General features: G+C 39.6%; 3 protein-coding genes across 4 annotated transcripts; all 3 read right to left on the minus strand.

The window, feature by feature from the left end:
• Positions 1-40: 40 nt before the first annotated feature.
• On the minus strand, positions 41-6839 carry sfxn5b (sideroflexin 5b). The gene is made up of 14 exons (XM_079479519.1): positions 6681-6839; positions 4719-4787; positions 4318-4395; positions 4193-4219; positions 4072-4126; positions 3607-3632; positions 3252-3305; positions 2931-2987; positions 2612-2677; positions 1846-1936; positions 1419-1534; positions 1148-1233; positions 886-1003; positions 41-696 (listed from the first exon to the last, which is right to left on the minus strand). Exons 1-14 carry the CDS (start codon positions 6735-6737, stop codon positions 619-621), a joined length of 978 nt encoding a protein of 325 aa, XP_079335645.1. The 5' UTR covers positions 6738-6839; the 3' UTR covers positions 41-618.
• A 521-nt stretch (positions 6840-7360) lies between these two features.
• rab11fip5b (RAB11 family interacting protein 5b (class I)) lies at positions 7361-18977 on the minus strand. Of its 2 annotated transcripts, XM_079479525.1 has the most exons (7): positions 17565-18468; positions 15478-16036; positions 14347-14852; positions 13465-14026; positions 10542-12761; positions 9394-9535; positions 7361-9103 (listed from the first exon to the last, which is right to left on the minus strand). In XM_079479525.1, exons 2-7 carry the CDS (start codon positions 15519-15521, stop codon positions 8858-8860), a joined length of 3720 nt encoding a protein of 1239 aa, XP_079335651.1. In that variant the 5' UTR covers positions 15522-16036; positions 17565-18468; the 3' UTR covers positions 7361-8857. The 2 variants fall into 2 exon arrangements, with proteins under 2 accessions (XP_079335651.1, XP_079335650.1); XM_079479524.1 differs by lacking the exon at positions 15478-16036 and having other exon boundaries at positions 17565-18977.
• Positions 18967-27716, minus strand: bend4 (BEN domain containing 4). The gene is made up of 5 exons (XM_079479526.1): positions 26288-27716; positions 23062-23625; positions 22016-22107; positions 21387-21627; positions 18967-20928 (listed from the first exon to the last, which is right to left on the minus strand). Exons 1-5 carry the CDS (start codon positions 26733-26735, stop codon positions 20687-20689), a joined length of 1587 nt encoding a protein of 528 aa, XP_079335652.1. The 5' UTR covers positions 26736-27716; the 3' UTR covers positions 18967-20686.
• Positions 27717-27881: the final 165 nt, after the last annotated feature.

The raw sequence follows: 27881 nt of genomic DNA on the forward strand, positions 1-27881 counted from the left end.
GGACCATGCAGTGCAAATAATAAAACGTGACAAAGTGTGGTAGCGGAAAAAAACATTTTTTTATTTTATTTACATTATTAAACACGTAAATGTTAATGCTAACATTTGTTAATGTTAACAAGTGAAAATAAGTAGAAGTACAGTAGTCTTAAAATACTACTATTTCTGTTATAAAACATCAGAACTATGTACACATTTAAAGAAAGTTTAGAGGTTTTACATACGACATGCAAGTAAATACCTTAAATACTATTAAAGTGCATTCGCTGAGCATAATAACAGAATTACTTTTAAAGCTGTGCTTGCGTTTTTTTCAACATTGCCTAACATTCGTTATTATAAAAGGTAATTAAACGTAAGACCTTTAACTGTAATCTGTAAAAATATTAAATACTGCAATTATGAATTAATAGTTCTGTAAAATCTGATGAATGGCTCAAAAGGTGAGGAAAGGGTTAGCTGGTTACTATTGCTCAGTACGCATTTTTTCTCCTTAATACTGTTTGCACCTCTTGTGCTACTGTTGTGTCCTTGGCATCTCTCAGACAACTGATAAAACAGAGAATCTCTTCCTCTTTGCTTTTCTTTCGCACTCTTCCACCTTCCATCACTCTTTCATCACAATCCCTTGTTGTAAGTCAGCACCTTGCAATCTGTTGCCATGGCAATTTCTGGCTCAAGGTGAGATGCTTCGATCTGTGAGGAGTAAAAAATGATTAACAACAAGCAATTCCCAGCTATAATATTATTCATAGGACACATACGTGCAAAGATTTATGACAGGTCAATGGACAAAATTAAAGCTGCACCAAGTGTTTGCTGGAGAGAGGATATAGCTCTTCTCTTCATCTCTCCTACATGCTGTGGCGGGAATTACAAAAGTACCTGTGACATTTGTGGGAAAAGGCTGATGGCCAATGGCAAGGACAGACCAAAGACAGCCAGACACACTAAGCTGTGCACAGGAAGCATCATTCGACGATGGGCTTGCATCAGAGGGAGCCTGGCATAAGACAATAAACGGACTCTTAAAGCTGTATTTGCATTTTGGTTTAACTAGGTCATTTCACACATAAGTTACTGGTCATATTCATCCTAAACTTGTCAAAATGTTTCATAAGTAGATCAGGCATGTGTTAGTTCATACTTTTCCAAGAAAGCCATGATGATTGGTGGAAGGACAAAGATAGGCAGTGGCAGAGCCACTCGCGTTACTGCAGTCTCTATCAGAGCCTGATAGAAAAAAAAATTGGGAAAAATAAAATAAAGCAAAATCTTTCCTAAATTATGATGGTTTGTTTTATTTTGTGACATTCTTTGTAATGCACAATTTTTTATACATAATAAAAAGTATATATTTTCATTATTTTTGTAAAGCTTATTTGATACATTGTAAAATGCACTATTAATATACGCACATGTTTTGCAGCTATTCGTGAGGATCCCACAACATTTCCATTGCTGTCCAATACATCTATTCCCTCAGACAGTTCATTGTGTCTCATCAGAGCCACGTTACAGATGTTTGCACTTGCTGAAAAAATATGCAGACCTTTAAGATAAATATCGATGCTAAACAAAACCGTGGTATTCTCATCAATGGGAAATCTCATCATCTTAATATACAAGTTTGCATTGGATGGATAGGTGAAAATAACCTGATGTAAATCGCATGATTATTTGTAGAATAATCTGAAGTGCACCAATGAGTAGTGTCTGATTTGTGTGTCATGACTACATATTAACAGCAGAGGGAGTTTTATAGTACAAAGATTAGAGGATACTCTGGTGAATGGATCTGTTGTAGTAAGCAATACACTGTACAGCATCTGTATATGAACATACCTACAGCGGGGAATGGGATAAACCTCTGTATGAACAGTCTGGTGGCTGGATTAAATTTGCTGGATTTTTGAATAAGTACATTTAAACCCACCTAAAAACAGAGTTTACAAAATGTTCAAGATTTGAAAGACTGTGTTAAAAGTATGAACATTATATGTCTTTATACTTGAAGGCTTCATTTATCTTTAGCTGTGTTATGTGTAATGTTTTCTTACAGAATTTGCCTTGAATTAAAGTACGGTTAATCCAAACATTTTCTGCTCAACACAATGAAATATATTTAAGGGAATGTTCGCAACTAAACAGCTATGGGGCAGTATTAACTACCACAGACTAGAAAAAGTACTTTGAATGGCCAACATTCTTCAAAATATCTTTTTATATAGCTTTCCCGTGGCTCGGAGTTTAGAGCATGGCCCTCGCAACGCCAAGGTCATGTGTTCGATCCCAGGGGATTGCACATAGTCAGAAACAAAATGTACAGGTCTATAGTACAATACTATATAGTACAATGCAATGTAAGTCGCTTTGGATGAAAGCGTCTGCCAAATGCATAAATGTAATCTTCTTTTATGTTCAAAGAACAAAGTAATTTATAGAGGTTTGGAAATAGTATAAAATAGTGTACAAGAATTCCGAAAATGTTTTCACTAAATGTCTATTTATTTATACACTATTCATACTTTGAAGTAACATTTTAGCTGAAGAATAATCTTAAAGTACTTTAAATGTACAAAACACAGATGTTCAAACATCATCCACTTACCGCTATAGAAACAGCACTGGTGACAGCTCCCAGGTATCCCTGAATAAATTTTGAGGTTGGTGTAGGCTAAAGAGAAAAAAACATCAACATCTGTTGCAGATGATGTACAACAGACTCTGCAGTGCAATGCAAAAGCACAGAGGCCTATGGAGGTCAAGAGCCTCAGATGCAGAACAGACGTGTGGCCCTCAGGAAAACATGACCATTCAGATGGAATTGAGAAAGGGAAACGCTTCGCTGAACGACCATCTGCAACTACATTTCAATCTTTGGACATTAAAAGGCTGACCTGAATAAAAAGAACATTTTAAACCCGTACCTTTGTGGCGTTACGGTTGGCGTAGTTCACGCAGGCATTGTGACTCTGGTTGAGCCACTGTAGGAGAGAAATTCAGCATTAGCTTGACACAAACACACGCAGATGAACATTATAAGTATTGTCTTTTTATAACTGCGAGGCCAGCTTCTGGGGAAAGTAGAATATATACCGAAAATTGAATTAATTTCGAACTACATCAAACAAGTTCTTTCCAAGCTGCTGAGATACTGTTATACTGCAGAGTCAGCTTGTAATAATATTGTTGTCTACTTTATGCTTCCTGGAATTGAGGGGCTCAAATGATGAGAACAAGTCATGTACCTGCCAGAACACAGTAGAGGCCAAAGTTTGGTTTGGAAGGAGAAGACCGACAACCTGCAAGTTAAGAGGGGAAGGATCATCACCTCTGATAACAATTTAATTATTTACCCGAGTTTACAGCACCATGTTGATTGCCATGCCAATAATTTACAAATATCTACAACAACAGATGTTTATTCCAGATTTATATTAAATCTCTCATGCTAAAAATATTTAATATTTCAACACTGGTGAATAATAATGACATACATAATGATTTGCAATTTCCCTCTCTCTCTCTCGCGCTCATATTTTTGCTCCTTTTGAGGTCTTTTATTTTGAACTTTGACCTTTTTCAAGCAAACAGAAAACTTACGATTGGTGTTCCAAATGGCACATAGCCTGTGAAAGACAAAAACGACAAGATCAACAAATCATAACTGAAAAATAACTTTGACTGTATGGTTGTCATCAGTTATTGTATTTTTCGGAATATTTCAAATAATGTATGCCGCACGTATGGCAATGCTGCTCCCATACATAAATCATCACTGCTGTTGAGCGTATGCACAAACACCATCTGCTCCTATTCGTATTTTTTTTGTTGAAGTTTTGCCCTTTCAATCTGTCAGGTTTCTAACGAGTTTTTCAAGAATCTCAACAAGAGCAGTTCATCAATTCAAATTATTTTAATGACTAACACCATGCAGATTAAGGTTAACAACATATTGTCTTTATATATTTACCACAACGGCATTTTCTTTTCATAAATGCAGAAATTAATAGTAATTCTCCAGATAGCTTTTTCTCTCTATATCTGTCTCACGTTTTGTACTCCTACCTGACATGCGAAAAGGCATGAAGATCTTTTCACCGGTGTCAGGGTGAATGATGGCCTGAAAGCAGATGAGTCAGTCAGTTTATTTCCAACCACCATTAACAAGTGACCGTAGGAGTCTTACCTGCTTCACCTTCTGAGCCTCCCAGAGCTAGACAGAGGTGAAAAACACAAGTCACAAGCTTTTAAAAAACACATCTACTGATTCTGAAAACACCTACGTAAATGTTTTATTTGTAGACATTTCACCTGATGGTTTGTTATTCCTGGAGGAAGATTGCCTCGCTTAAAATCATCCAGGAGATTGAGGCATTCCTTTAAGCGACTCTATAAAGATTAACAATTATTTTGTTAATAAAGAAGGAATACTTTTTTACAGCTAGAACTAAAAGGTATATATCACCGAAAAATGATCTTTCATCATGCTCAAATTTTTCTATCAATTTATTTATTCATACCGGTGATCAAAAACATTTACACTACAAAATCGTATGAGTTTGGAGAATAATTAATGATGACAGAATTTTAATTTCCTGGGTGAACGGTTCCTTTAATTACAGTATATGAATGATTGGTAGGCTGCGAGAATATTAACTAATCATTCGACTCAATTCTAAATAATAAAACAAAATTAAATTATATTTTTGTACCTCTGTCACAAAAAGAGTGGAAGGATCAATGATGTCAATGAAGTGTCTCAACCTGCCAGGAAATGTGCTCTGAGGGAGAAAAGCAATGCATTATTACATGCCTGCATTGCCAAGCTAAAAAATGAACAAGGCAACTTTTTGTGTAAGGTCTTAAATAATCAAGATTCCTATTAATTTTAGCATTACTGAAATATTAAAAATAATGACATTGAACCGAAACCATTTGTATAAAGCTTCAGAACTGAAAGGAGGAGTCTTCAACCTGTCAATGACTGCCTACAACATTTCCACTCTCTCTCTTTTACACTTCTTTGGGCAGCGACACAAGCGGTTTATTGAGAGCCAACTGTTTTGGAGGCCCAATGATGGGGCATGCCAAGGGTTTATTTGGCCAGGAACGCACAGTGAAAGCAGCTTCAATCTACCACATCTAAATGATTTATCTAGCAAAAATATGTTGTGTGTCTCATCTCACAGGTCCTTGTAGTCTGGATCGCTTTTATCTTACACTATAGCAAAAAATCTGCTGAGCTCACTCATCTAGGCTACTAATGTTATTTCTGGTCTACAGACACCTGCTTCAAAGCTGTTGCAGAGAGCTAAGTGAGCGCATGTCTGCAGGAGAAGTCTTGTTAATTATGTATGTGTTTCTGCTCCCTAGAGAATATCCAACACTGTTCGGGAGCAGGAGGAAAAAATACACCGTTACCCTTCAGCTCCATTGATTTCAGCTAAAATCAGGAGCAATAAAAAATAAAAACGGGTGAATGCGAGTTAGTCCGATACACATGAGCTGGTTTTTGGCCATTCAAAAACAAATTTTTAATATAATCTACTAGCAGAAAATTCTTGGGTCCTAATAATAAGCATTGCCCCAATGACCTCCTCACTGAAATAAAAACAAATCCTGATTAATATTCAGGTTTCTTTTGGTTTCTTGGAACATCGACCAAAATGTCACTTGCCCCTTTGACAAGCCGGTCCAAGCAGTTTTCCCTGCAGACTCACGCAAAGTTAATTATTCATTCAAGTGGCATATGGTGTGATAATCAGATGCATATTTTGATAGCATACAATTGAATTGAGACCCGGCTATCTATACACACATCCTCAGAGCATAATAACAAACGGAAGGTAGTTTTTGCTCCATCGCCCAGTCCTTCACTAGATGCAATGCAAAGGTAACGATCTCTACCCCCAACCCTAAATATTATATTGCATTTCATCATGCGTTGCAATATCAGTGTGAACTTGCATCTGACAACCCCGAGCTCAGTACTGATGACTGACATGTGCGGATTTCAGAGAGGACGACCGTGGCGTTTCCATGGAGGCAACGGGACTTAAATAGACGGTCATTCATTTGACCGAAATGAGCGCGTGAGATCTCAATGAATTAACAATTGATGAGACAATTATTTAAATTCGTTGCGCAGAAGTTGCCTCTATTTCATTACACAAAACTTGAATATTTAATGAATAATGGGGGGTTCATCATGTGCATGTTAAATGTATTATTTTCCAAGGAAAAGAAACCACGCATGACATGCAGTCTTCGGATTTTCTAATAAGAAATATTAAACTTAATGTAAATTACTCCCAATAGGCTGTGCATGTAAACAATAAACTGACCGGTGCATTTGTATTCAACGCGCCTGTTTTGAAACAAGCATCTCTGTGATTTGCATATAAAAAGAAGTGCCACTGACATTCATTTGATGTTTAAGGTGTTACAACACAACGGTGTAATAAAACCCCATAGAAAAAAACGCTTATCGCAAACATCTGCACCCGCAAAACCCATGCAACGAACCAATGAACAGAAGACACCACGCAATGCACGAAAACCGACGACTTTCGCAACATGGTGTTGGAGCAAATCTGCACAGATATGTTGTTTATCAACGCCCATCAAAGATGCCCAGACAAAGATGCACTTTAATATGACTGTAAACTCTTTACCTGGTCATAGCGCGGTTTTCCCAGTTGAAACACCGGGCAGGACGCTGGTTCTGGCATCTCTGCAGCGGCTGAGTGATGTTAAATAATAAAAAGGTCCATGAGACGGAATTGTTGAAGTGTAGTCAACTCGGGTGCGAAACTAGTGAAGCAATAGTGCGCAAAGGTTCATGGGAACTGAAGTTTCCTATTGGACTCGAGCCGAAGAGCACATTTCACGCTCTGGTTCTGGTCTATTATAATTCACAAAGCCTGACATTCTGTTAATTGAAAAAAAAGATTAATTCTGAGGTTAAATAAGAATTGTGTTGTATGTAATGATATCTGTGGGTCTGGTAATGGGTTGGGATCTTATTTGTTGAATGTTGCCCAAAACATATTACTTAAAAGGTAAAAACAGTTTAGTTGATGAACAGATTATTTGTTATGGAAACCATTAGAAATGTTTTTTTTCAGGAGGGCACAGTTTCACAAAATACCATTGTTACAAACGTAAAACTGCACTGTATTATTTCATAAAATAAAGACTCTGGTTGAGTAATCTAAATACAAAAACTTCAAGTAGTCACATCAAAAGCTCCTCAGCGCCATCTAGTTGGAATCAAAAGTATTACCGCTGTTACCAGTACTGTAATGTGTTTCATTTATGTCATTAAAACCAAACAAAGCAAAGACCCTCCACAGAAATTACTTTATAGCTTTATTTAAATAACTTTGAAAATGAGACTGCTTGAAATTATTAGCAATAAATAAAACAGAAAGAAAAATACAAATGTGAATGTAGCATGTAAATAAATCCACAAACACGTTGATCATTTAAGACAAAAGAAGAGAATAGTAACATCACAATCCAAAATCACAGTGTAACATCGTTCTCTCCTGAAACCCACTGGAATACTAAAACTAGAAAACTGAGATTTTCATTTTGGATGCACTTGTGGGTGAAATACTTTACACAGGTTAACACTCGGTGAGTTAACAACAATCTTCACGACATTAATTGTAACCCTGTACTTTCTCAAGCTCCAACAATGAAACTTAGAACCTCACATAATTTTCATCAGCAGAAACACAGGATAAACGTAAAACTTTGGAACCACTTAAAATATAAAACACTTTCTGAATAAAAAAAAAAATAGCCACACTAATATAAAGTAGGTACACTTTCAAAAAACATGAGACATACATTTTAAAACACAACACTTTTTAAAGCTTTGTTTGGGCTTTTGTGGTTTAGCTGGTCACTAAATCTGCTACTTTAGCAATGATTTATGAATGCTGCAATGCTAAGGCTTCATAAATATATTTGTGTAGTATATTTTAACTTAAGCTACAGCTTGCAAGTGTGTGGTTGCATAGCTTACATGTTTTCAAGACTATATTTACTTTAGTGCGTGTGCTTGATGGCCGTGGGCATGCACTGACATCTGTAATATCATTGAGGCAAAGCTGACTAGGTCAAGAACTATGGATTTTGCATACTGCGTATTATAAGGTGCTTTTCAAAGCTATCAAGAATGATTTATTTACAGGTTTATTTACAAATAATATTATTTAAAGTAATATTTTACATCAACTTTGACACAATGTGTTGCATTTTATGTATTAAATATTACGGACGTTTCAAAACTTACTGGAAGTATTAGTGTTAATAACAGGTGAACTTAATTTAATAAGTCTGAAACAAAAATTGAAAATTTTCTGAGAATAGATCGACTGTTTCAGAGGATTTATAGCATATCAGTATTTCCCAAATACTTTACTTTTAATAATGAGGAAATAACAAATTTCAAGTGTTATAGTGACCATCTATAGAAGTCAGTTTATACAGGCAGTGTGTTTACTCGCATTTACATTTTTTTGCAATTTAAGAGACATTTTGTTCAGCGTTATGATACATTGAAGTAAAGATCCCAGAAATATTAGAAAATGATCTAAGTATTAACCGGAGGTATGTGCCTTCCATTTACAACTACATACATGTTTTTATGTAACTGTCCACTGCCTTGTGCTTTTAGCTTGACTAGCAGTTGCTATACTAAACTTTAACTGATTGTGGATATGGAAGCATGCAAAGCTGTATCGTGTCTACAAGATCTTGGCAGTTTTTACATTTAATGGAGCATCACAAATGGCTTTAGTTCAGCATGAGGCGTTTCTGGCACAATGGGTCACTCTGGTCATTTGGGTCTAGCACGTACCTGCAGCAAGGTGGGCGTCTGTTCCATGATTCGCACTAACAGCTTGTCAATATAGTCCTCCAGGTCTTTGACCTGAACCTTCATCTTCTTCAATTCAGCCTCACGCTTCTCCAGCAGGGCCACCTGCACCTCGGTTTCAGCGCGCTGCTTTTTCATGTCCATTTCCTGCTGAAGCAGCAGAGCTATCAACTCCATGTTGGTCATGTTCTGGTACTGAGCACGAGCCTCCATCAGAGCCAAGGACAATAAAAACAGACAGACAGAGTAAAAGACATGTTTGTGAGAAAAAGACAATACTACTGTGAGCATCTACGTTTTCTGTTTTGTTGCTGAATACACTTTTTTAGTACCTGCATGGGTTCCAAATACTTAAAGAGACCGCTCACCAATTTCTGATTTCTCACTCACAAAAAGTTTAAAAATGTCATAATTTACCCACCCCGGTGTTGTTCTAAAGCTGTATGTTTTTGGAACACAAAGGAATACATTAATCTTTTATGTCATGCCGTCAGTACCTGATTTTTCTCCTCCTCAGTAGGTGTCAGTGGCACAGATCGTCCTGGGTTGATGGTGGACTTGAGTTTCTCCAGCACCGAGCGGCTTTCTGATTTCTTCTCTCCTTGCAAAGTGTTGGTCAAAGGCTTCACTGGGTGAGGGCTGTACAGCAGAAGTAAAACACAAATAAGTACCATAGGAATCTACTTGTACATGGCTGAAGTAATCCTGTGTCAGCATTGACCTACTTTTTAAACTTTATTGTTATCTTACTAAAGAGTATAGTACAAGCAACAGGAAAAAGCCATGACAAAGTATTGAATCGATACAACAAAAATAAATATTGTCAGATGACAATTGTCCAAGAATCATGTGCTTATTCATTATGTTATTGAATTGAATTATTATAGCTGATCATGGAAAAAAATAGGTTTGCAATGTCAGAGGAAAAAACATCAAGTGGTTTTATTGCTTTATGTTAAAATCATATTTAAAAAATAAGTAAAACTAAGAATAATTGAGAATAAGAATAATTATATGAAGAATATTGTATAAGATTATTATAAAATGTATTATTTATACAATTAAATTTTATTCACAACAAACATAAATAATGTAATAGTATATAAGACACCACAGCTACACATATATACGATATAATGAAAAATTATTTTCATAATCATTTCATTTTAATGGCAGACATCTTAACAATATCTGTGCTCAAATTTACTTCAACTCTAGGGCAAGATACTATGATTCACATGGCACTAGTCTACATATCACACAAAACCTCTTAAACATCAAACCTTTTATCACACTGAATATACTGCTTTCTAGACCTTTTGTTTTATTACCTCCACTAAAGAGGATGTGTTGTGGTATGCCTACCCAAACAGACGCATAAAGCAACAGAAAAGATGAAAAACAAATGAACTGAAGGAAACACAGACCAAAAGCAGACCAGAAGAAAACGTAAAGTGTAAGGAGAGCTGGTGCTGGAGAAAATGTGTTACACATTTGTCCAAATTATAGCAAGCTGTGAGCAAAAGAAGTTTGTATATATATTTATAAGCCTACCCTAGTGCATTTGTAGGAAAATGAGGTCATTTTCTCAGGTGAGTGAAGAGAAGAGGGCGTAAGTGTGTTTTCGAAGGCAGTGAGGTCTCACCTGCTCTCCTCAAGGGGCAGGAGGACGCTGGCTGGCTGTGTCTCCTCAGGTGAGAGGGGGAGCGGTACATCAACCTGGGGCTGGGATTTGGTGGAGGAAGTGGAACCCATGCTAGGCATCTCATTCAGGGGGTTCATAGGAAGGGCAGGGTGAGGATGGAGACAGGCATTGGTACAAGCTAATGGGAAGGGTGAGGGAGAGGTATCATGCAGAATGAGATCTGATGCAAGATTCGGAGATTCGGCATCCATGATGGTTCTGGGTGAGCCCGTGGTGGACCGTGGTCTGATGCGGGCTGACTTCACATCGGTTTTATATAGGCTTCTTGAGCCTTTTGGAGCTACTTTTGCATGCAAGTCCTCGAAGCTGATTCGTTCATCACAAGTCAAACTGAAGTCCTCGGTTTCACTGGCGTTCGAGGTTTGGTTAACATCCTCAGATTCTGCTGAAGGACAAGTCTGTTTAAGCATGTCTACATCATCGTGTGTAGTGAGTATGACATCATTGTTTTCTGCTTCCCCACGTTCTTCCATCTGAGTCACAAAGTCATCGGTGGCACGTGCCGAGTGTGTTTGTGTGGTCACAGAGATGTCTTTGTTTTGGAGAACGTCAACCTCACGAGACTCACAGTTTACATTTGAAGCTGTGCATTCGCACGATTTGGCTTCTTGTTCTTCAAATGATCTCTGAAAAAGTGACGAATCATCCAAATCGTTATGATTCTGTGAGTCATTAATATGTGACGTGTCCGTGATAAACGTCGTCTTTGGTGAAAACCTACTTAGCTCTGACGCTATCCTGCACAATAAATCCTCAGACAACCCCGGTGAACATCTAGGTGGTGACATTTCGTTCCCAGAAGAGTTCAAAATGCAATACTCATTCAACTCTTTTGAAGGTTTAATGTCTTTATTCAATTCAAGCGGCAGCTCAGACGCAGAACTTCCTGAATCAATAAACGCTAACTCTGAAGTACTATCTGTGTTGTTGTTTGAATCTCTATGGGGGAGGACAAGCAAACAAATGTCATTTGCAGTTTTAGAAGTTTGTTTTTGCTTTGGATTAATTTCACAGGACAATTCAGAGTCGTGTTTTGGTTGGGTCCGAGGGGAACTGCAAAGCGATTCAGTCACTGTGGTGTCAAAGTCAGACGGGAAACACAGCGTTTCTGGTTCTGAATGATGGGAATGGAGTGCATCCTCACCGAAACCATTGGGAGAACTGTGGGGAATGTTGTTTGAAGTAAAATCAGACGCAGGACCTAAATTAGGAGGTTGACCCCTCTCTGGCACGAGTCTTTCTTCCTTAAATTCTAGCAAGCCACTTCGTAACTCTGTTTCTAATGAAGGATGCATCTTGTCAAGCTCAAGTGAGGAAATGTGGTCCGTGTTAAACTCTTTATTTAAACATGAAATTTGAGAGTTCCTCTTCATATCTCCTTCTCTCACATGCTGCAGAGAAGCAAAGTCAGTCTGAGAGAGGAAGCAGGCCTCTTTCTGTACAGCCAACTCCTGTGCTCGATCTAACCAGCTGTCGGAGAATCTCTCCCTGCCTGCGACTTGGTTCCTCACGGGTCTACGAGGCGGCAAAGGAGGGAGATCCCATGGCTTAGGAACATCCATATCAACTTCATCAACTCTCAAACGGTTGTCTGGTCTATTATTTACAAATACCACCTGGCTCACATCTGGTACACATGATGTTGTTGGGGTTCCCGTTGGTGATTTCAAGCGGCTGGTGGCGAACGCCTCAAAGTCATCGTCTTCCCTGGCCCTCTCAGACTGAGAAAAGTTCAAGTTAGCGTTCGAGTTACCCGAGGTGTCTGGTGTTTCAGACATAATGGTTGGAAGAGACCTCTGCCTGGCCATACTCCTAGGTCTCTCTCGCTTTATCACAGGCATTTTGTTACGAAAGGGGCTGAGAAGGGCTGGGTGAGAATTGGGAGAACAGTAAACAGGAGATTTCAGTGCTTCTTCGGCAATAAGATCCTCGAAAAATGGATTCTGCTGTAGTCGAGTGAGGAAAGGGTTGGAGGGGGAGATGGAAGGTGGTGTTGGGGATGAGCAGGTGAATGGGTTGGAGTGATCCCCACTAGGGGGAGACATTGAACCGGTAGTACAACTGATAGGGAGAGTGCATGGGGGCTGACTGGGGGGGTAAGAGAGGGGGGGAGAAGGGTTTATGTCTGAGCTGCTCTCTACCTTAGGAGAAACTCCCAGCCTGTGGAGGGAAGGCATAAGTAGTCCTCTTTAGTCATACTGTGTAATGGGCCATAACATCAAGCTATAGGTGGGGAGGGACAGTTCTTCTCTGTTATAGAAACATGTTAATAAATAAAAAACAGTCTCTCTTCATGTTTTGCTCTGATGCTATATCAGACAGGGAAGTGTGACCAGCTTGCAATCTGTGTTCATAAATCAATACTGTTGTATAGCTGGAACTAAGAAAGCTCTGATTTAAAAAAAAAAAAAAAGAAATGAGAAAAATCTATATTTTGTCATCTTAAAAACTCAGAATAATCCAAATAAATCAGATTAAACAACAAAATGGCTGTATGTGAGCAAAAATGCTGCTGAACAAACAAATGAGATATTGAAAAGTAAGGTATATAAAAATGATTTTTATGCTTCGACAAATTTATGGAACGTAATTCTTATGAGATCTTAGAAAAATATCTACCCATGTTCTGCAGATCATGCGCAGTTCAAAGGAATGGGATGGAAAACGCTACTGCAATACTGCTGCATCAGAGTCAGGCTTGCATATAAAACCACTCCCTTAAAGAAATTTTTTCCTTTGGAAAAATGTTGGTTGTAAAGGTCACGGGGAACAGCTATTTGTGAGAGACACTAGCGCTAGCATACATTCTTTATTTTCTGGACTGTAAGACAAAACCTCATGGCCTTGCTTGGCCTTCACTCACCTTGGCTTGTTTTGCGACTCACCGGAGCCAAACCATCCCCTACGTCTGCCTTCAAACGGAACGGAAACCTGGCTCTGCTCTGGCTTGGCTGGAAAAGACTCACTCCTCCCACTAGAAAAAAAAGTCTTCCTCAGTTTTCTCCTTTTGTCCACCACTTCCATGACCCCAGAAGATGCCGTCGGAGGGCCAGCGGCCTGTGCTGGCTTCCCCTCTGAGGTGGTCTGACAAATAGATCCATCTGCCTCACCGTCTTCCTTCTTGCTCTTTTCAATCGACCAGCGTCTTCCATCGCTCTTCTGCGAATCCTCGCCACGTCGGGTGAGGTTCTGGAGAGAGCGAGAAAGGGGTGCGCATTTCTCCAACAGCGAACGCTTGGCTGGGATAGAGCTTGGGCTTTTGGGGCTGACAGGCTCAGATGAGTAGATATGGCTGCCGTTGATGCAGATGGTGGATTGGGATAGCCCCGTGCTCTGACCTTTTAGGGTTTCCACAGCGGGACTGGGCCGGGGAACACCGGTGATCTTTCTGGCTTCATCGCTGTGTGCACGCTTGTGGGTCAGCACTGAAGGAGAAGACGACAAAGGGTTACGAAGTAGAGAAAGAGTTAAGCCGTGATCATTTTGCTCAAACAGACATTTGAGAAATGCTTAAGCATTTGTAGGATCTCTTATTGTAAACATTCACGCTTTCAGAATTTCTACCAAATTAAGCCATAAGACAAGGTTTACAATGTATGCAGGACATGTCTGCATACATCATCTGCATATCCTCATCTGTAAGTCGCTTTGGATAAAAGCGTCTGCTAAATGACTAAATGTAAATGTACATGTTTGATATTGTCATATCGTAATAAATTCACAATCACATCTGTAAATTCCTGACCTTTAATCCCTCTTTCGCTGTCCACGTGGAAGGGCTCCATTACTCTACAGCTGTATATGGGAGTTTTGGACAGCTCTTTCGGAACAAATGGATCCCCGGCGGATGACGCCATGCTACTGTCCGACGCCAAGGAAGAACAAGAGCGTGTGTCAGAATTCTTACGCAGTTTCCCCTTCAGGAAGAAATCTTTCATCTTGCTCCTGTGTTCATCAAACCCCTCCTCTTCACCCGGTTCATCCGGTCCACCATCAACTGCAAAGGGTGGACCCACAGACCCAGACAGAGCAGCGTAGCGGCCGGGTAAAATGGCAGAAGAGGATTCTACGTCCCCTCTCTTTTTCCCTGTGACACGGTCCTTGAGCTTACCAAAAGCTGAACGAGGCTTTTCCTTTATGGTGAGATCGTACATGCTAGCAGTCATGTTGTTGCGAGTGAACTGAACGGTCACCTGCAGCTCTCCTCGCTCTTTCTCTTTTCGACCAACCTTGGAGTGCAGCTTAAGCCACCTGAAATACAGACAGAAATAAAAGAGATAAAAGCATATTTAAGTTTTTTATAAATACAAAAGGTGTTGTTTTTTTAGGACCAAACACAATTTGAAAAAAAAGAAAGTATATTGCTTTTGAGTATCCAAGATTTTTTGGATCGACACATTTCTTTAAATCTGTTTGAAACATTAAATTGCAGGCTTCTTTAAACACTTATCTTTACTTTGATTGATGTCAAAATGAGCTGTGAATAAAACGCCCAACAGCTTATAAAACATTACTATTAATAATTTGTTGCACAAGGGACTAAGGGAAAAACTTGATTTTCTGTACGTGCTTATTTTATTTATTTTTCAACCAAAAAGTTACAGATTGCAGCTCAATTGTCTTTAAGGTCCTCCATAAACGTTCACCTATATGCACAATACAAGTTTGTAAATATGATTAATATAATTATATTTCTCCTGATTTTGGAAAGATGCAAGACCCAGATGTTAGATTACTCTTAAATTGATGTTCTCACTCTTTTAAAACACTGGTTTACAATGTTCTGCATAACAATGAACCGAATATCTCAAAGGCTAAAAATGACCAACACTGGAGTGACTCTTGAGCGAATGTTATTCCCTGTGAATGGTCCCACCCCTTTGTCTCTGTGAAATCCAGTGGTGAAACCATTTCCTCCATTTCCGGTACAACACGAAGCACCTCATGTGTGCACACATGCAGAGAGCCAAGACAAACATCTTAAACTGTGAGAGGGTAGAAAAGAGAGACACAAAGGGTGAGAGAGAAAGAAAGAGAGAGAGGTGCAATGTTTTTGTTCAATTAAAGCCAGATGTGCAGAATGGCCACACGCCTACAATGACATTTAATGAGTTAGTAGGGATTTCTCCATGTGATTTAAAGAACAGAGAACTGGACGCAAGAAAAAACTTCAACCAGAAAATGTGTTCAAACAAATGTTGAGTGAGTGGTTGATAGGAAGTTGCTTAGGTGTTCCGGCTGGTTACTGGGATGTTGCTTGAACAGTTGCTAGGGTGTCCTGAGTCTCAGCCCAAGATGTCACGCCCACGATCCGTTGGCTGAACGTCTGATGCATATGGCACACTTTTTTGGAAACATTTTAGCAGGTTCGAAGTAGTCATCTGGTTAAATTGGATTTCTGGTAGACATGCTTGTCGCGTTCTTTAACGGACCACCTGGAAACAACACAAAGCCGTCTGATCTAAGTAGTAAGCTGTCGTGTTAACAACAATTCATCACGATCGACTTAACGCTTAATTCTTAAAAGTATAATTATAATAATTTTGTTGCTGTTCATTTTTGAAACGTTCGTGAATTTACACCAGTCGGTTACTGCGGGGACACTTCCACGCCTCTAAACTTTTACATGGCTCAAGACGAAACGTGATTGGTTGCTTTACCTGTCAGTCATATGGCTGAAGGACTGGCTACAGGAAACTACGGTGTCCTTAGTGGTTGCTAGGTATGGTCTGGATGATTGTTTTTAGTTTTGTTCTTAAACACAATCTGTGCATTTGCTAATTTAATTTTGCAAGTTGTATACTACACTTCCGAGTTAAACACAGACGTGGGAATAAAGGACGGCGTTTCAAATATGACGATAACAATGTTATTGTTGCTCAGCATGCCTCACTGACTTCCTTTCTCACTTGTTTATAGAGGCTTCGGCCAAAAGGCCCCCGCCAGACTCATCTCTGTCCTCCACTTCCATGAAATGATTCACTCGCCCTAATAACAGTCTCAATGAGCCGTACTGAATTTAATTTCTTATTTGGTCTACAAATACAAAATAGCGCAAGATTCACATATTTATTTCTGTTAAAACGCAGTAAAGCATGTATTTATGGTGCTTCAGTTTAGATTCTTGAGTATTGTGTAACACGCTGGTACTGCCCTGAGGAGGCACGGTTCTGTGCCAGCCAGGACTATGCAAGCATACTGACAAGAACTAGACGCGGCATGCCTTTGGAAGTATGCTGCTGTTGTTGTCCATAGAAAAAAGATATCCCATCACTGTGGCATTCTTGGATTTACACTTCCCAAGAAATGCTTGCGTGGCTTCTGCGGCCTGGCATTACCTTAAAATGTACATTCAATACCAATATAGAAGAGTTATTTGCAATTTGAGGGTTGGCCAAATAATCTTCCTGTAATTCTGTTATGCGAATGTCTGCTCAACTGTGAAACGAGTGCCCAGAAATCCTTCCTCCCCGAACCATCGCAACCAGTTTTGGCATGCTTGTGTGAAATATCTCATGACCATATCAACTGAAAAACAAGGAAGGCTTATATGACTTTGCTTATATGATTATACTTAAAAGTTTTATTGTTACTATTAGAAAAAAATCCATTGATTTTATTATAGTTAAAGTGCATGAGCCATATCTTCTGGTGAAATTGCAATTTGTTTAACCACAGTTTTACTACAAATATCCTGCTTAAACTATGGTTGTTTGCAAAACACATGGTTAAAAAAGCATGGTTAGTTTGCAGTTATTGTACTACAAATAAAACCTAAAAACATGGCTACTTAAGTAAAACAAGGGTTCATTTTGTAAGGGATGGCACATGACAATCATTTTATACCATGAAATCGACTGTATGAAAGAACCACAGTACTACCATGGTACAGTCATACTACTTTTTGTGTGAAGGCCCTGGATGAATAGCCCACTAGGGCCTATTTTTAGCACTAATACTCACTCGTTTATGGGACACATTCCCTCCTGGAAAACTTTGTCCAACGGAACAATAGTCTGACCGAGAAACACGTCCAGACCGATGAGCACTCGATGCATGACGGTGAACACCAGGTTGCTGCTCCCGGGCGGGTACGCGCTCGTCCCTGCAGCCTCCAGCAAACCGGGCGCCAGCTCGAACGAGCTCTCCTCGTTCCACTGCGGCTCCTCCGCCTTCTCCACCAGGCCGGTGTTGTACTTCTCCTTACCCACCTGGATGATAGTGTAAACATATCGACTGCCTTGCTTGCCCTTCGTCCGCAGACCCCTCGCCCGCAGGACGGTCACGTTGACGTGCGTAGGGACCCATCTCTGATCGTCGTCGTCCAGGCTGATCAGAGGCATCCCTGCGGTCGGAGACGCAGTTGTTTGGGATTATCCACGCAGAGTGACACTTGCGCAGTGGATAACTATGCGCTTCCCGCGCCCTTGCGCCTATTCGCCGCTTGAAGTTGCAGTGAGTGCGCGCTCACGCCACCACCAAATCTCTGCATTATCCTCTAGGTAAAACGACCCATGCGGAAGATGAAGCAGGCTTAACGCTTATAAAAACGGGATGAACTTCACGACAGGTTACTGTAATGGAGGTTGTGGACCACCGCGACAGATTTTTGACAACTCACTGCGTTACTGCTGCGCGAGCGTGACCCGCCCTCTAACATTTTGTGGGGACTCCGCAATAAAGTCTCCTGCGGAATTAAAGAGAAAGGCAGCCCGTAATCATGCTGCGATTTACTATCAGCGTTTTATTCACACACAACTTTACGATAGTGGGATTATCAAGCAGATGAAAACAATCTAAGCCCCTGCGAAACGTGGAGTGGGCTGGAAATGAGAGTGGGACAAACTTTTCCACGCTGGACGCAGTCGCGGTGCGGTGCAGTGATGATGATGATGATGGGACTGTGCGTGTTTAGGGGTGGGGCCTACAGCACAACACGCGATCATGTCTGTTTGGTCTCTCATGAGAAAAATACAGAATCATGTGGTTAATGTTTTTTGAACCGCTGATATATGTTGCGCAATCCCTGACGCCTGCAATGTAACATAAACTGAGGATGTAAATATACGTAAGGAGTGTCATAAAATACGCCTGTATATGTCTGTATTATCGTTTTTATTTTTTTTAAGACTATTGACGTTATAAGAAAACTACAAAAGCAACGTGGCGAATCTTCTGCACATACTAGTTAGGCCTATATATATATATATATATATATACACAGCACGAGCACTCATAGGGAATTATTCAACCTTAAGTGAATTTGACAGCCTTTGAACTGGTTTCACGAGACTTTGTTATGGCTGTGTTGTTGTCTGCTGCCATCTATTGTTAAATGGCTGGAATAAATAGACAAGTCTGTATTAAATCAGAACACAGATGACATTGTTGAATCAATTCATTGCCTTTTGCCATTTGTGTCCACATTACATAAATGCATCTTCTGTTCGAAGGGCAAACAGAAGTTTGTTGGCGCGGCAGAAACAGTCTTAATACATTTGACGGGATTCACAGTGTTGACCTTTGAATAGATCAGAAGACAATTTCCAATCACTATGGATTCGTACAATCACAACAGGTTACAACAGAGACTTTTGTCTGGTGGTCAGAGCCAACTGCAACATGGGACTGCGACAACTTTCCTGTAGCTCGGTGGTTAGAGCATGGCACTAGAAATGCCAAGGTCGTGGGTTCGATCCAAGTGGATTGCACATAACTAGAAACAAACAATGTATAGCATAATGCAATGTGAGTCGCTTTGGTTAAAAGCGTCTGCCAAATGCATAAATGGGAAGAAATTATTTAAAAGACATTATAGTACTTCCATCAACATTCTTATAACTGGGGAACCCTGGCATTTAAACCGGAACCCAAGAATGAAAACTTAGTTGACTCAGTGGGGGCAAAGTTGGCATTATTAGTTGCAGATGCATGGTGCTGCAGATCTTTAGATATGAAACTCCCACATCAATAGGGAGTTTTTTTCTCATTAGGGAGAGACTCAATCATAAATGCCGGGGTTTTCCCACCACCAGAAAACTTAAATTTAGTTGAAATGTATTGTTGCTTTTGACTGATTTCCACCAGACATTCTACATTGACCGGAACAGTTTGAACAGACAGAGACATTCTGCTATAGCATATCTTAACCTCTCTAAGGCATTTAAAGAAAATACTCTCAGTTTTCAAACCAACAAACAGCATGAGGCCATTGATTTAGCAGGAATACCAAGAGAGTATCAACAGTCTGAATTGGCAGTATTTGTAGTGGTTCCTCTTTTTAAGGCATTTAATTTATGCAAACAGAATTGAACCAATTGGGCATATCTCACAGCCCCACAAAATAGAATAAATTGTATAGGCTTGATTCTTGACAAACTTGAATTGACACAGATTACAAACAACATTGCTTCCTTTTCTGTATAGTCAGAGTAAACATTAGGAAGCCACCCAACAAACAATACATTACAGATTTATCTCCACAGTCACAAATGCGGACAAGTTGATCATCCAGTGTTCTATCCTGCAGCCACTATGATACTGTGTCACAGTTTTTTATAAACATCACAGATAATTCAACGTCATATGATTAAATAAGGGGTGGCACTTTAAATGTAATACATACTAGAAAATAACAGAACGTTATAATAGCACCTCATTTCTATGAACATCAAATCCGATGGAAGCTCTCCTTATTTACAATGAAGTAAAATAACTGAATACATTCATTTTGCTATAACGAATGACATTCTCAATCACATTCATTGAAACAAATTAGAAAACAGATATTAAATGGAGCACACAATAAACCTGATTTTTGTAAAATGAAGCCATTGTCCCCTGCTTAACACACAGTCAAACAAAACATCACGGAAGAGTCCCACACATGATTCAAAAACAGTGGGTAGGTGTGAACTCCCTGGAATTTTACTGCTGAATCTGAAAATCACAGGAAGGAATAAGGATTATATTCAGCCACACATTCAAAAAAAGACCTTAACCATCACGTAAGTGCTGTACTCTCTCTCTATGCATCGTGAACTATAGAGGGAACTGAAAGCTGAAGGCTAAACCGAAGATGCTTTTCAATCCCCCAGTCCGTTCTGTGAGCCTTTCAGATAGAGCTCATCTTGAGACAGCTGCCCGTCATAGCTCTCCATGTATAAACTGCCACTGCTGCTGCTCCCACTGCCCCCGTTGCCCAGGAAAGTGCCAACAGCCCGGCCCTGCCGCGCGTGCCCCACCGCATCGCTGAAGACTTTGTTTATCTGCTCCTCGGATGGCATCCACCAGTCGGGATTAGAAGCGCAGTGCATCCGGATGAACTCTGAGAGACGCAGAGGAAAAAAGAAGGATGAATGAGAAAGATTGATGGAATGTGTGTTTTGTGTGAACACACAAACACAAGGCAGGAGGCAAACTAATTTAAGATGCTAAATTAAGTTTCCACAATTATAACATCGATAATGTTAATCTAATACCCTTAGGAAAAATAACAAACATTAGATATTTATAATGTCTTTTATCTTGTTTTTTGTAGACAGTAATGAGATTAAATATGATTCTCCGGTGTTTTAGAAGACGTCTTTAACTGTGCTCAGATATACCAAGATAGCAAAGTCTGCAAATGAAAGTCAGAGATTTAAAGGGATACTCCACCCAAAATTGAAAATGTTATCCATATTAATTTAAGAGCCAATCCATGTCAACAATTGCATTATTTCTTTATTTATTTTTACATATTTTTCTACATATAATTTGAAGTCAGTGCTTTTAGTCTGCTACCTCTTAGACAGGTGACCTTGACGGGATTCAGAGGTCGTCTCTCTGGTCCGGTTTCCCCGGTGTGCACTGAACGTTTCCTCTTCCCTAAACCACACGAGTATTTCAGCTCATCTGTCGTGAACACAAACCGGATTAGGTAACGCAGGAGCCGTCGGCCATCTTTCTTTGAGGAGTTGACTGCCTCGTCCCACTGTTTATTGGTGATGAAGAGAGGGTAGTTCCCCAGAAGCTGCTTACTGCCCTATTTAAGAATGAGATTATAAAATCATAACGGATAAAAGGATAAAGGATAAAAAGGATAAAAGCATGTGTAATGCTGTCTTTAGCACAACAATAACTATATCAATGTAAGCTATAAAAGGATACTGCATGAACTGTTGTGCCACAAGACAATTCTTTAGATGCTCAAATTATGGCAAACTGAACAATACTAGAATAATAAAGGATTATGCGGTTTAGTTTTATGTAACAGTGCGTCAAAACGTTATTTTCAGATCCTCAGATTAGTCTTTAATTTGAATGACAGTTTCACTTCATGTTCCACTGGTTACAGTTTTTAGCATAAACCAACATCTTTGTGGTTTTGTGCTGTGACAGCACTTCTTAAGATATGCCTGTTCATCTCTTACCTCAGTGAGCTGCTCTTCAGGTTGGGGCTGAACATATTGGTTGTAGTGCTGAAGAACAGTCTTAAAGAATTCAAGAACATTCTGACAAGGAGCTGTGCAAGAGAAGGCAACATACTGTAACAACAAGTAACTTCATTTCAACCAACACTTTTAGCACAGTAAAACTTGAATAATCTTTCAAAATTTAATTCCTAAAGGATACTAAAAATAAGTGGCTGGGCCGGTCACTGTAGCTCACAGCACGCAGTACTTTTACAGATTAATTATAATAACCCACTCTGGATTTTGTATCAAAAAGGACACAAATTTAACCATCATGTTCATCATCCCCTTTTACAAATTTGAATTACAAAACATTTTTCACTACAAAATTTCAATCGCTATTAGATTATTAATGATAATCTTAGATCTAATTTGATTTATTTTGCCTTGTAATGCAAGCACTGTCGAGCTTGTGCAGAGGCTGCAGCTTTTGCCAGAGGGGAACTGGAATCCCCTGGTTAGGCCTGGTTGCCCTCTGAGGTTTTTTTCTCATCCAATGGAGATTTGGGTTCCTCGCCGCCGTTTGCATACCGTTTTGCACTGTTTGCCTGGCCGGGGGGGGCTGCTAGAATTTTATAGTTTTATTTAATTAACACTGCATATAGGAATTTATAGTCTATTTATATGATATTTGACCTGTCTTGTGACTTGCATAACCTTATATGTTATGCTTATAGTCGATATGTTTTCTTTTCCATCTGCTTTGTAACATTGATAATTGTAAAAAGCGCTATATAACAAACATTAACATTATAAAAATATAATTTTATACTCTAAATATCATAAATTATGCACTCTAAAAATATTTGGTTATTTCAACCCAGTATTGGGTCAAAAATAGACTAAGCCATCCGTTGGGTTATACATGAGCTTATGCTGGGTTGTTTGACTCCAAAATGCTGGGTTATTTTAACCCATTGTGGAGTTAAATATAAAAAAATTCTGGGCTGGGTTGAAATAACCCAAATATTTATGGAGAGTATGAACTAATTCTAAATTAATACCTGGTACGCTGTCCAGTTTATGTCTCAGTTCTTCATTCTCCTGCTGTAGACTAAGAACTTCCTGCTCCAGCTCTATACATCGAGGACAACAACCTTCCTCCTCCTCATCTTCCTCAGGCAGTGTGGATGAAGGGTGTCCGTATGACTCTGATGGAGAAGGTGATGCCCAGCCACATAAATTCTGTCGCGGGGACCCTGACGCTGCTAGTTCAGCATCTACCGGACGGCACCGCTCGCCGTCCGACGACTGAGGTCCAGACAGCAGGTAGTTCTGAAGCGACTCTGTGAAAATTTGAAGGAAAGCTGACGTTTGCTGTCGGTTCCAGTGGTTCCCACGTTGCGTCTCCTCACCTGCGTTCTCCACAGACGAATCCTCTAACCTGGGCTTGACACTGAGTCTTTCTCCTGAAGACAGGCAGCTATCCTCTTGTTTGATAAGAGCGGAGATGGAAGAGGATGGAGGGACGAGGGAAGGCTGGGGCTCTAGGAGCCGTCCGTTGCTGTTAAGAAGACCGAGAACTCGACTGCACTGCTGAGCGAAAGCGTCCAGTATGAGGCGGTTTTCTGTGAGGGGAAATCACAAACATTGATGTCTGTTTTTCTTAATTTCATGACCATTGCTTATTGCTTGCAGGCAAAAATGTATCTTTCTTTGGCGATGTAATTCTCTCTCGCAATACATTTACATTTAGTCATTTAGCAGACGATTTTATCCAAAACGACTTACAAAGAGTTCTGGGAGCAATAGAGAATACTTCAAAATTCTGGCCATGCATAGATGCCAAAAGATGCCAATGCCAAAAAGTATAAATAAAGTATTAACTAGACAACAGCTAGGACTTATTGGCTGGCCTTAGAGAAAAACTGTACACTACAATGTAAACATTTTTGCTCTAGTTATGCAGCTAGTTGCCAGTAACTGGCTGTAGATTTATATGTATCTAATTTATTGGCAACAGTTTGTTCAAAGATAAATTAACATTAAACATGAACAAATCTTTATTGTTACAGAAAAGAAACGATAAAATAAAATAACAGCCTCATGCGAAGCATTCTAGGAATACACATAAACCAAATCAAATCAAAGCAAACTTTCAAGGATTTCAAATAAATGGCTTTAAAAAATGTATTTGTATTATAAGTACACTTTGCTTTATAAGCTACTTTGGATTCAAATAAAAGCTATCTGTGAGTTTGTTGTTTTACATCTTCTACCCTGCTTCCTCTTTCCTTTATTTTTATCTTAAAATCAGAAACTACGTCCTGCAAGATTTAACACATATTCTAATATAAACTATTGATATCTTCCAAATCATTCCAAATGATGAGAACTAGAAAGATTATTCACATTAAAACGTAGACTGACCAACCAATCATCCATATAGAATTACTTTCTCACCACAGCGTTGTGGCCGCGCCCAAATGCAGAATCTAATGCGTGTCTCGAAGGATGATTATGAATGTGCCACCCTCACACAAAGACACAGGGCAGACAATTATCAGCTCAGGCACTGGCTGTAGGACCCGTATGACTGGCGCGTGTGAATATCTGCTGTCGCCGAGATGTGTCTATCAGGCTTAAGCAGATGTGGCCATTTATTAACATGCGCAGCATCTCTGCTTACCCCAGCGAGATGGATTTGATATTTATCTGATATCTATCTTTCCCTCTCTCCTCCTCTCCAGCTTTCGATTCCTCTTCTTCCTCTCTCTCTCCAATCCCTCCCTCCCTTTTTTCCTCAGTCTGACACGCAGAGCGAGCCTCATGAAATTTCATTAAACACAACATGTGCCGCAGAGGCAAATTTATGAGCCACATTTGTTTTAATCACAATCCCTTTGGAGGAGCTTTTAAATGCAATTTGGATTATTGCACTGATCTCAGACCGACGTCCTTGTCTTTTCCGGGACTAGAAAGATGAAACCATTAGTATTGTCTGATTGACCCTCAAAATCCCACATCTATTCTTTTTTCGATGAATATTCAACAAGAAACCCAAGAGCTCTGTGTGAAAGTGGAATGCACTGTTTACAAACAGGCATCCGAAACCTTTTTGTTGAAAAGATTGTCGACAGCCATTGTTTAATGAATGAAATAAACATTAAGCAAACAGCTTGGAGCCCCCGGGCTGCAGGTAAATGTCAAAACATTTTGCATGTTAAACAAATCATTACCAAGAAATACGCATATATAAATAACTAAACATTATGTGTCTAAGTCACTTATGATAAACATATTGTTTAGTCGTAAGTGACAGTATTTGCAAGTAGTAACATCTGTATGTTTGTTGACACTGACAGAAGCTGTTGAGTGATAATAACTCCGCTTCTTGACTTGACACTGCCAGAGGCTTCAAAGAGTGAAAGGCTTCTGGCAAGCTTATGATAAACAGTTTCCACTGAAGTCGACCAGTTTGGTAAAACCATTTTGTAGGTGGGAAAGACATTTTCCATAAATGCTGTTACAGTAACATGTAAATAGATTTGATGGACAGTATTGGATGAAACAATAGCTAAGACTTTCATTGTTATTTTTTCATCAGCCAATTGTTTTTAACAAATTGTTTTAAGCTTCTATTGCAAACCATTAATAGTCACAGTGTACAGCAGATTGTATGTAGAGATGTTTGTAAAACAACTAAAATTTTTCCCTGACATAGTGACAGAAAAAGTACCTAAAAAAAGAAACAATAGTACCAAAACAGCACGGTGAAACATGTAATGAAGTCAAAGTTTGTGTTGAATTTTTTTTAAAGACCTCTCCTGAAGGCAACAACTTTTCCCTGGCCAAATAAAAGTATTTTCTGATGTTACAAGAATCCAGAAGTTGTAGTGCCTTCATTAGAAATTCATTCACAATACTTAATGTCCACTATTTTAGGAGTCTGTCTACCTAACACATTAAACATACAGGAACCTGTATGACGTTTTATTTAATAGTGCAGGACAATTATGGAATTATTAGGTTGCCGTTGCTCTCAATCATCCCTGATGTGAAATTTAACATGTGGAGAGCAGTCAGCTTGAATGAATAAATGAGTCGCATCATTTGGGCGTGGGCCACCAAAGTATGTAAGTATTTACGTCTAATGATGAAAAAGAAACGCGTGCCCACAAAAGCGGAATTGAAAAATCGCTGTTGTTAAAACAGGACACGTTGCCTTTAACATCAGCTTCATGATGAATTCATAACTTAACTTTCTTAGGGGAAACTTTAAACAGTTACCTGAGCTTATTCCATAGGTGCAGTCTGGAGACTGATGGCGACTCGCCGGGTATTTGCTGGTGTCCTGGCTGGCGACCCTCCTCTGGCTGCCAAATGATGCTGATGCTGCTGCCGTCGTGGCGCTCCCCGCTGATGATGCTGCGCTGGATGTCGCGACTCTGCTGCTGGGCCTGATCTCGCAGGAGAGACGGTGATGCGACTGGTGACTGCTACTGATGGAAATGGAGGTTTGTTGAAGCGGCATGCGCTGTGAATACTGCTGGTGATGTTGATTGAGGTGATGCTCTCCTAGCTGCGGGATGTCCACCATTGTGGGTCTGTCATATCTCACCCTGCCCGCCGCGCGCTTGCTCGGGAAGGTCTTGAGAGAGCTGTACGGGCTCCGCTGCTGCCTGCAGATTTTGGGCGCAGAGAGACCTTCGTCTGCCGGGAGCATCTCCTCTTCCATTCTGACTTTCTCACGTCGCTTCAGGTATCTTTCTGACCGGTCTGGTTAAACCGGTGATCCCCGAGTCTCGCCGTCTTCCTATGGCTCTCAAACACTTCTAACTGTCTGAGATACTCAGAGGGTGGGTGACTTTACTGACAAGTCATTGCTCCAATCCCCTGGCGGTAACAGCACGCGCTGGCTTTATTCTACCAACAGGGGAATACCGGCGGCGGCGGCGGCGGCAGTAGCGCGTGCGGCGAGTGTGTGGCTTCTGCTCTCATCAATGGGAGTGTCAGATAAGAGAGGTGCAAGATTATATAAAGATGTGTGCGTGATCCATCCAAAGCATTATCATGTTTATTTCGGGTTTGTTTATCTTTTGCACTTTTGGGGCTAATTGTTCTGAAATGAAAGTACAGAGCCAAAGGGGAATTAAACGACAGTAAGTTATGTTAGTGCATTTGTAATCACATTAAAGAATGTTACACAAACATCTAATTATAAGTTAATAAAATGGGTAAAATGTTTTAACAATGTAAATGTAAATAAATCTAACAAATTGAGCAAAAATAAACAAAAATAACCCACATTAAGTAGAAAAAGTATAGTCCAACAGGCTACAGTGACAGCAAAAACGAAAATAGCCCAAATCCAAAATGTATTTCAAAGTGTTGTAATAAAAAGAACAAACTATCATCATGACGTCAACTATTTTTCTCAATTGTTAGGAGAATAAAACATTAGGCTACAAAATAAGAGAATAACGAACTGAGAGCCCACGTCCAAGCCACTGTTGTGCAAGTTTTATAAAAAGCGAAACAGACAGAAGAGGGCGCTATCATAACACGGATTTAACGCCAACCGTTTGTTACCGAGTCCTCAATTCTTTATCGATTGAAGAAACAAACAATTCTAAACAAAAGAAAATATAACATTTTAAACTATTTGATTTAAAACATCACTTTAAATCCTACATGAAATACAATAAAACAGTTTGAGCCGATCAAAAAGAAATGAACACACAATTAAGGAAATCAGAAACGCTTTTATCTTTACGCACTAATAAGAAAGAAAATAGATTTTAATAAGGATGAAATACCTATGCCCGCGTTCTCAGGGTAACAGGACGCGACATTATCACCTACATGAATGCGCACGTCCAGC

The sequence above is a fragment of the Barbatula barbatula genome (genome assembly GCF_947034865.1).
Source record: "Barbatula barbatula genome assembly, chromosome: 18".
NCBI lineage: Eukaryota > Metazoa > Chordata > Actinopteri > Cypriniformes > Nemacheilidae > Barbatula > Barbatula barbatula.

Bases quoted from the DNA above. Each gene is read 5' to 3' on its own strand.
- rab11fip5b (XM_079479524.1), bottom strand. From the start codon at position 17,944: ATGCCTCTGATCAGCCTGGACGACGACGATCAGAGATGGGTCCCTACG. The intron at 12,762-13,464 runs GTGAGTGAAGGC...TTCCCTCCACAG, and splicing joins GAGTCGCAAAACAAGCCAAG to GCTGGGAGTTTCTCCTAAGG. The intron at 9,536-10,541 runs GTGAGACCTCAC...TCTGCTGTACAG, and splicing joins CTGCCCCTTGAGGAGAGCAG to CCCTCACCCAGTGAAGCCTT.
- bend4 (XM_079479526.1), bottom strand. From the start codon at position 26,735: ATGGAAGAGGAGATGCTCCCGGCAGACGAAGGTCTCTCTGCGCCCAAA. The intron at 23,626-26,287 runs GTAACTGTTTAA...TTCCCCTCACAG, and splicing joins CACCTATGGAATAAGCTCAG to AAAACCGCCTCATACTGGAC. The intron at 21,628-22,015 runs GTAAGAGATGAA...ATTCTTAAATAG, and splicing joins CTGAAGAGCAGCTCACTGAG to GGCAGTAAGCAGCTTCTGGG.
- sfxn5b (XM_079479519.1), bottom strand. From the start codon at position 6,737: ATGCCAGAACCAGCGTCCTGCCCGGTGTTTCAACTGGGAAAACCGCGC. The intron at 1,004-1,147 runs GTATGAACTAAC...GTCTTATGCCAG, and splicing joins ATCATGGCTTTCTTGGAAAA to GCTCCCTCTGATGCAAGCCC. The intron at 697-885 runs GTACTTTTGTAA...TACTCCTCACAG, and splicing joins TTTTCCCACAAATGTCACAG to ATCGAAGCATCTCACCTTGA.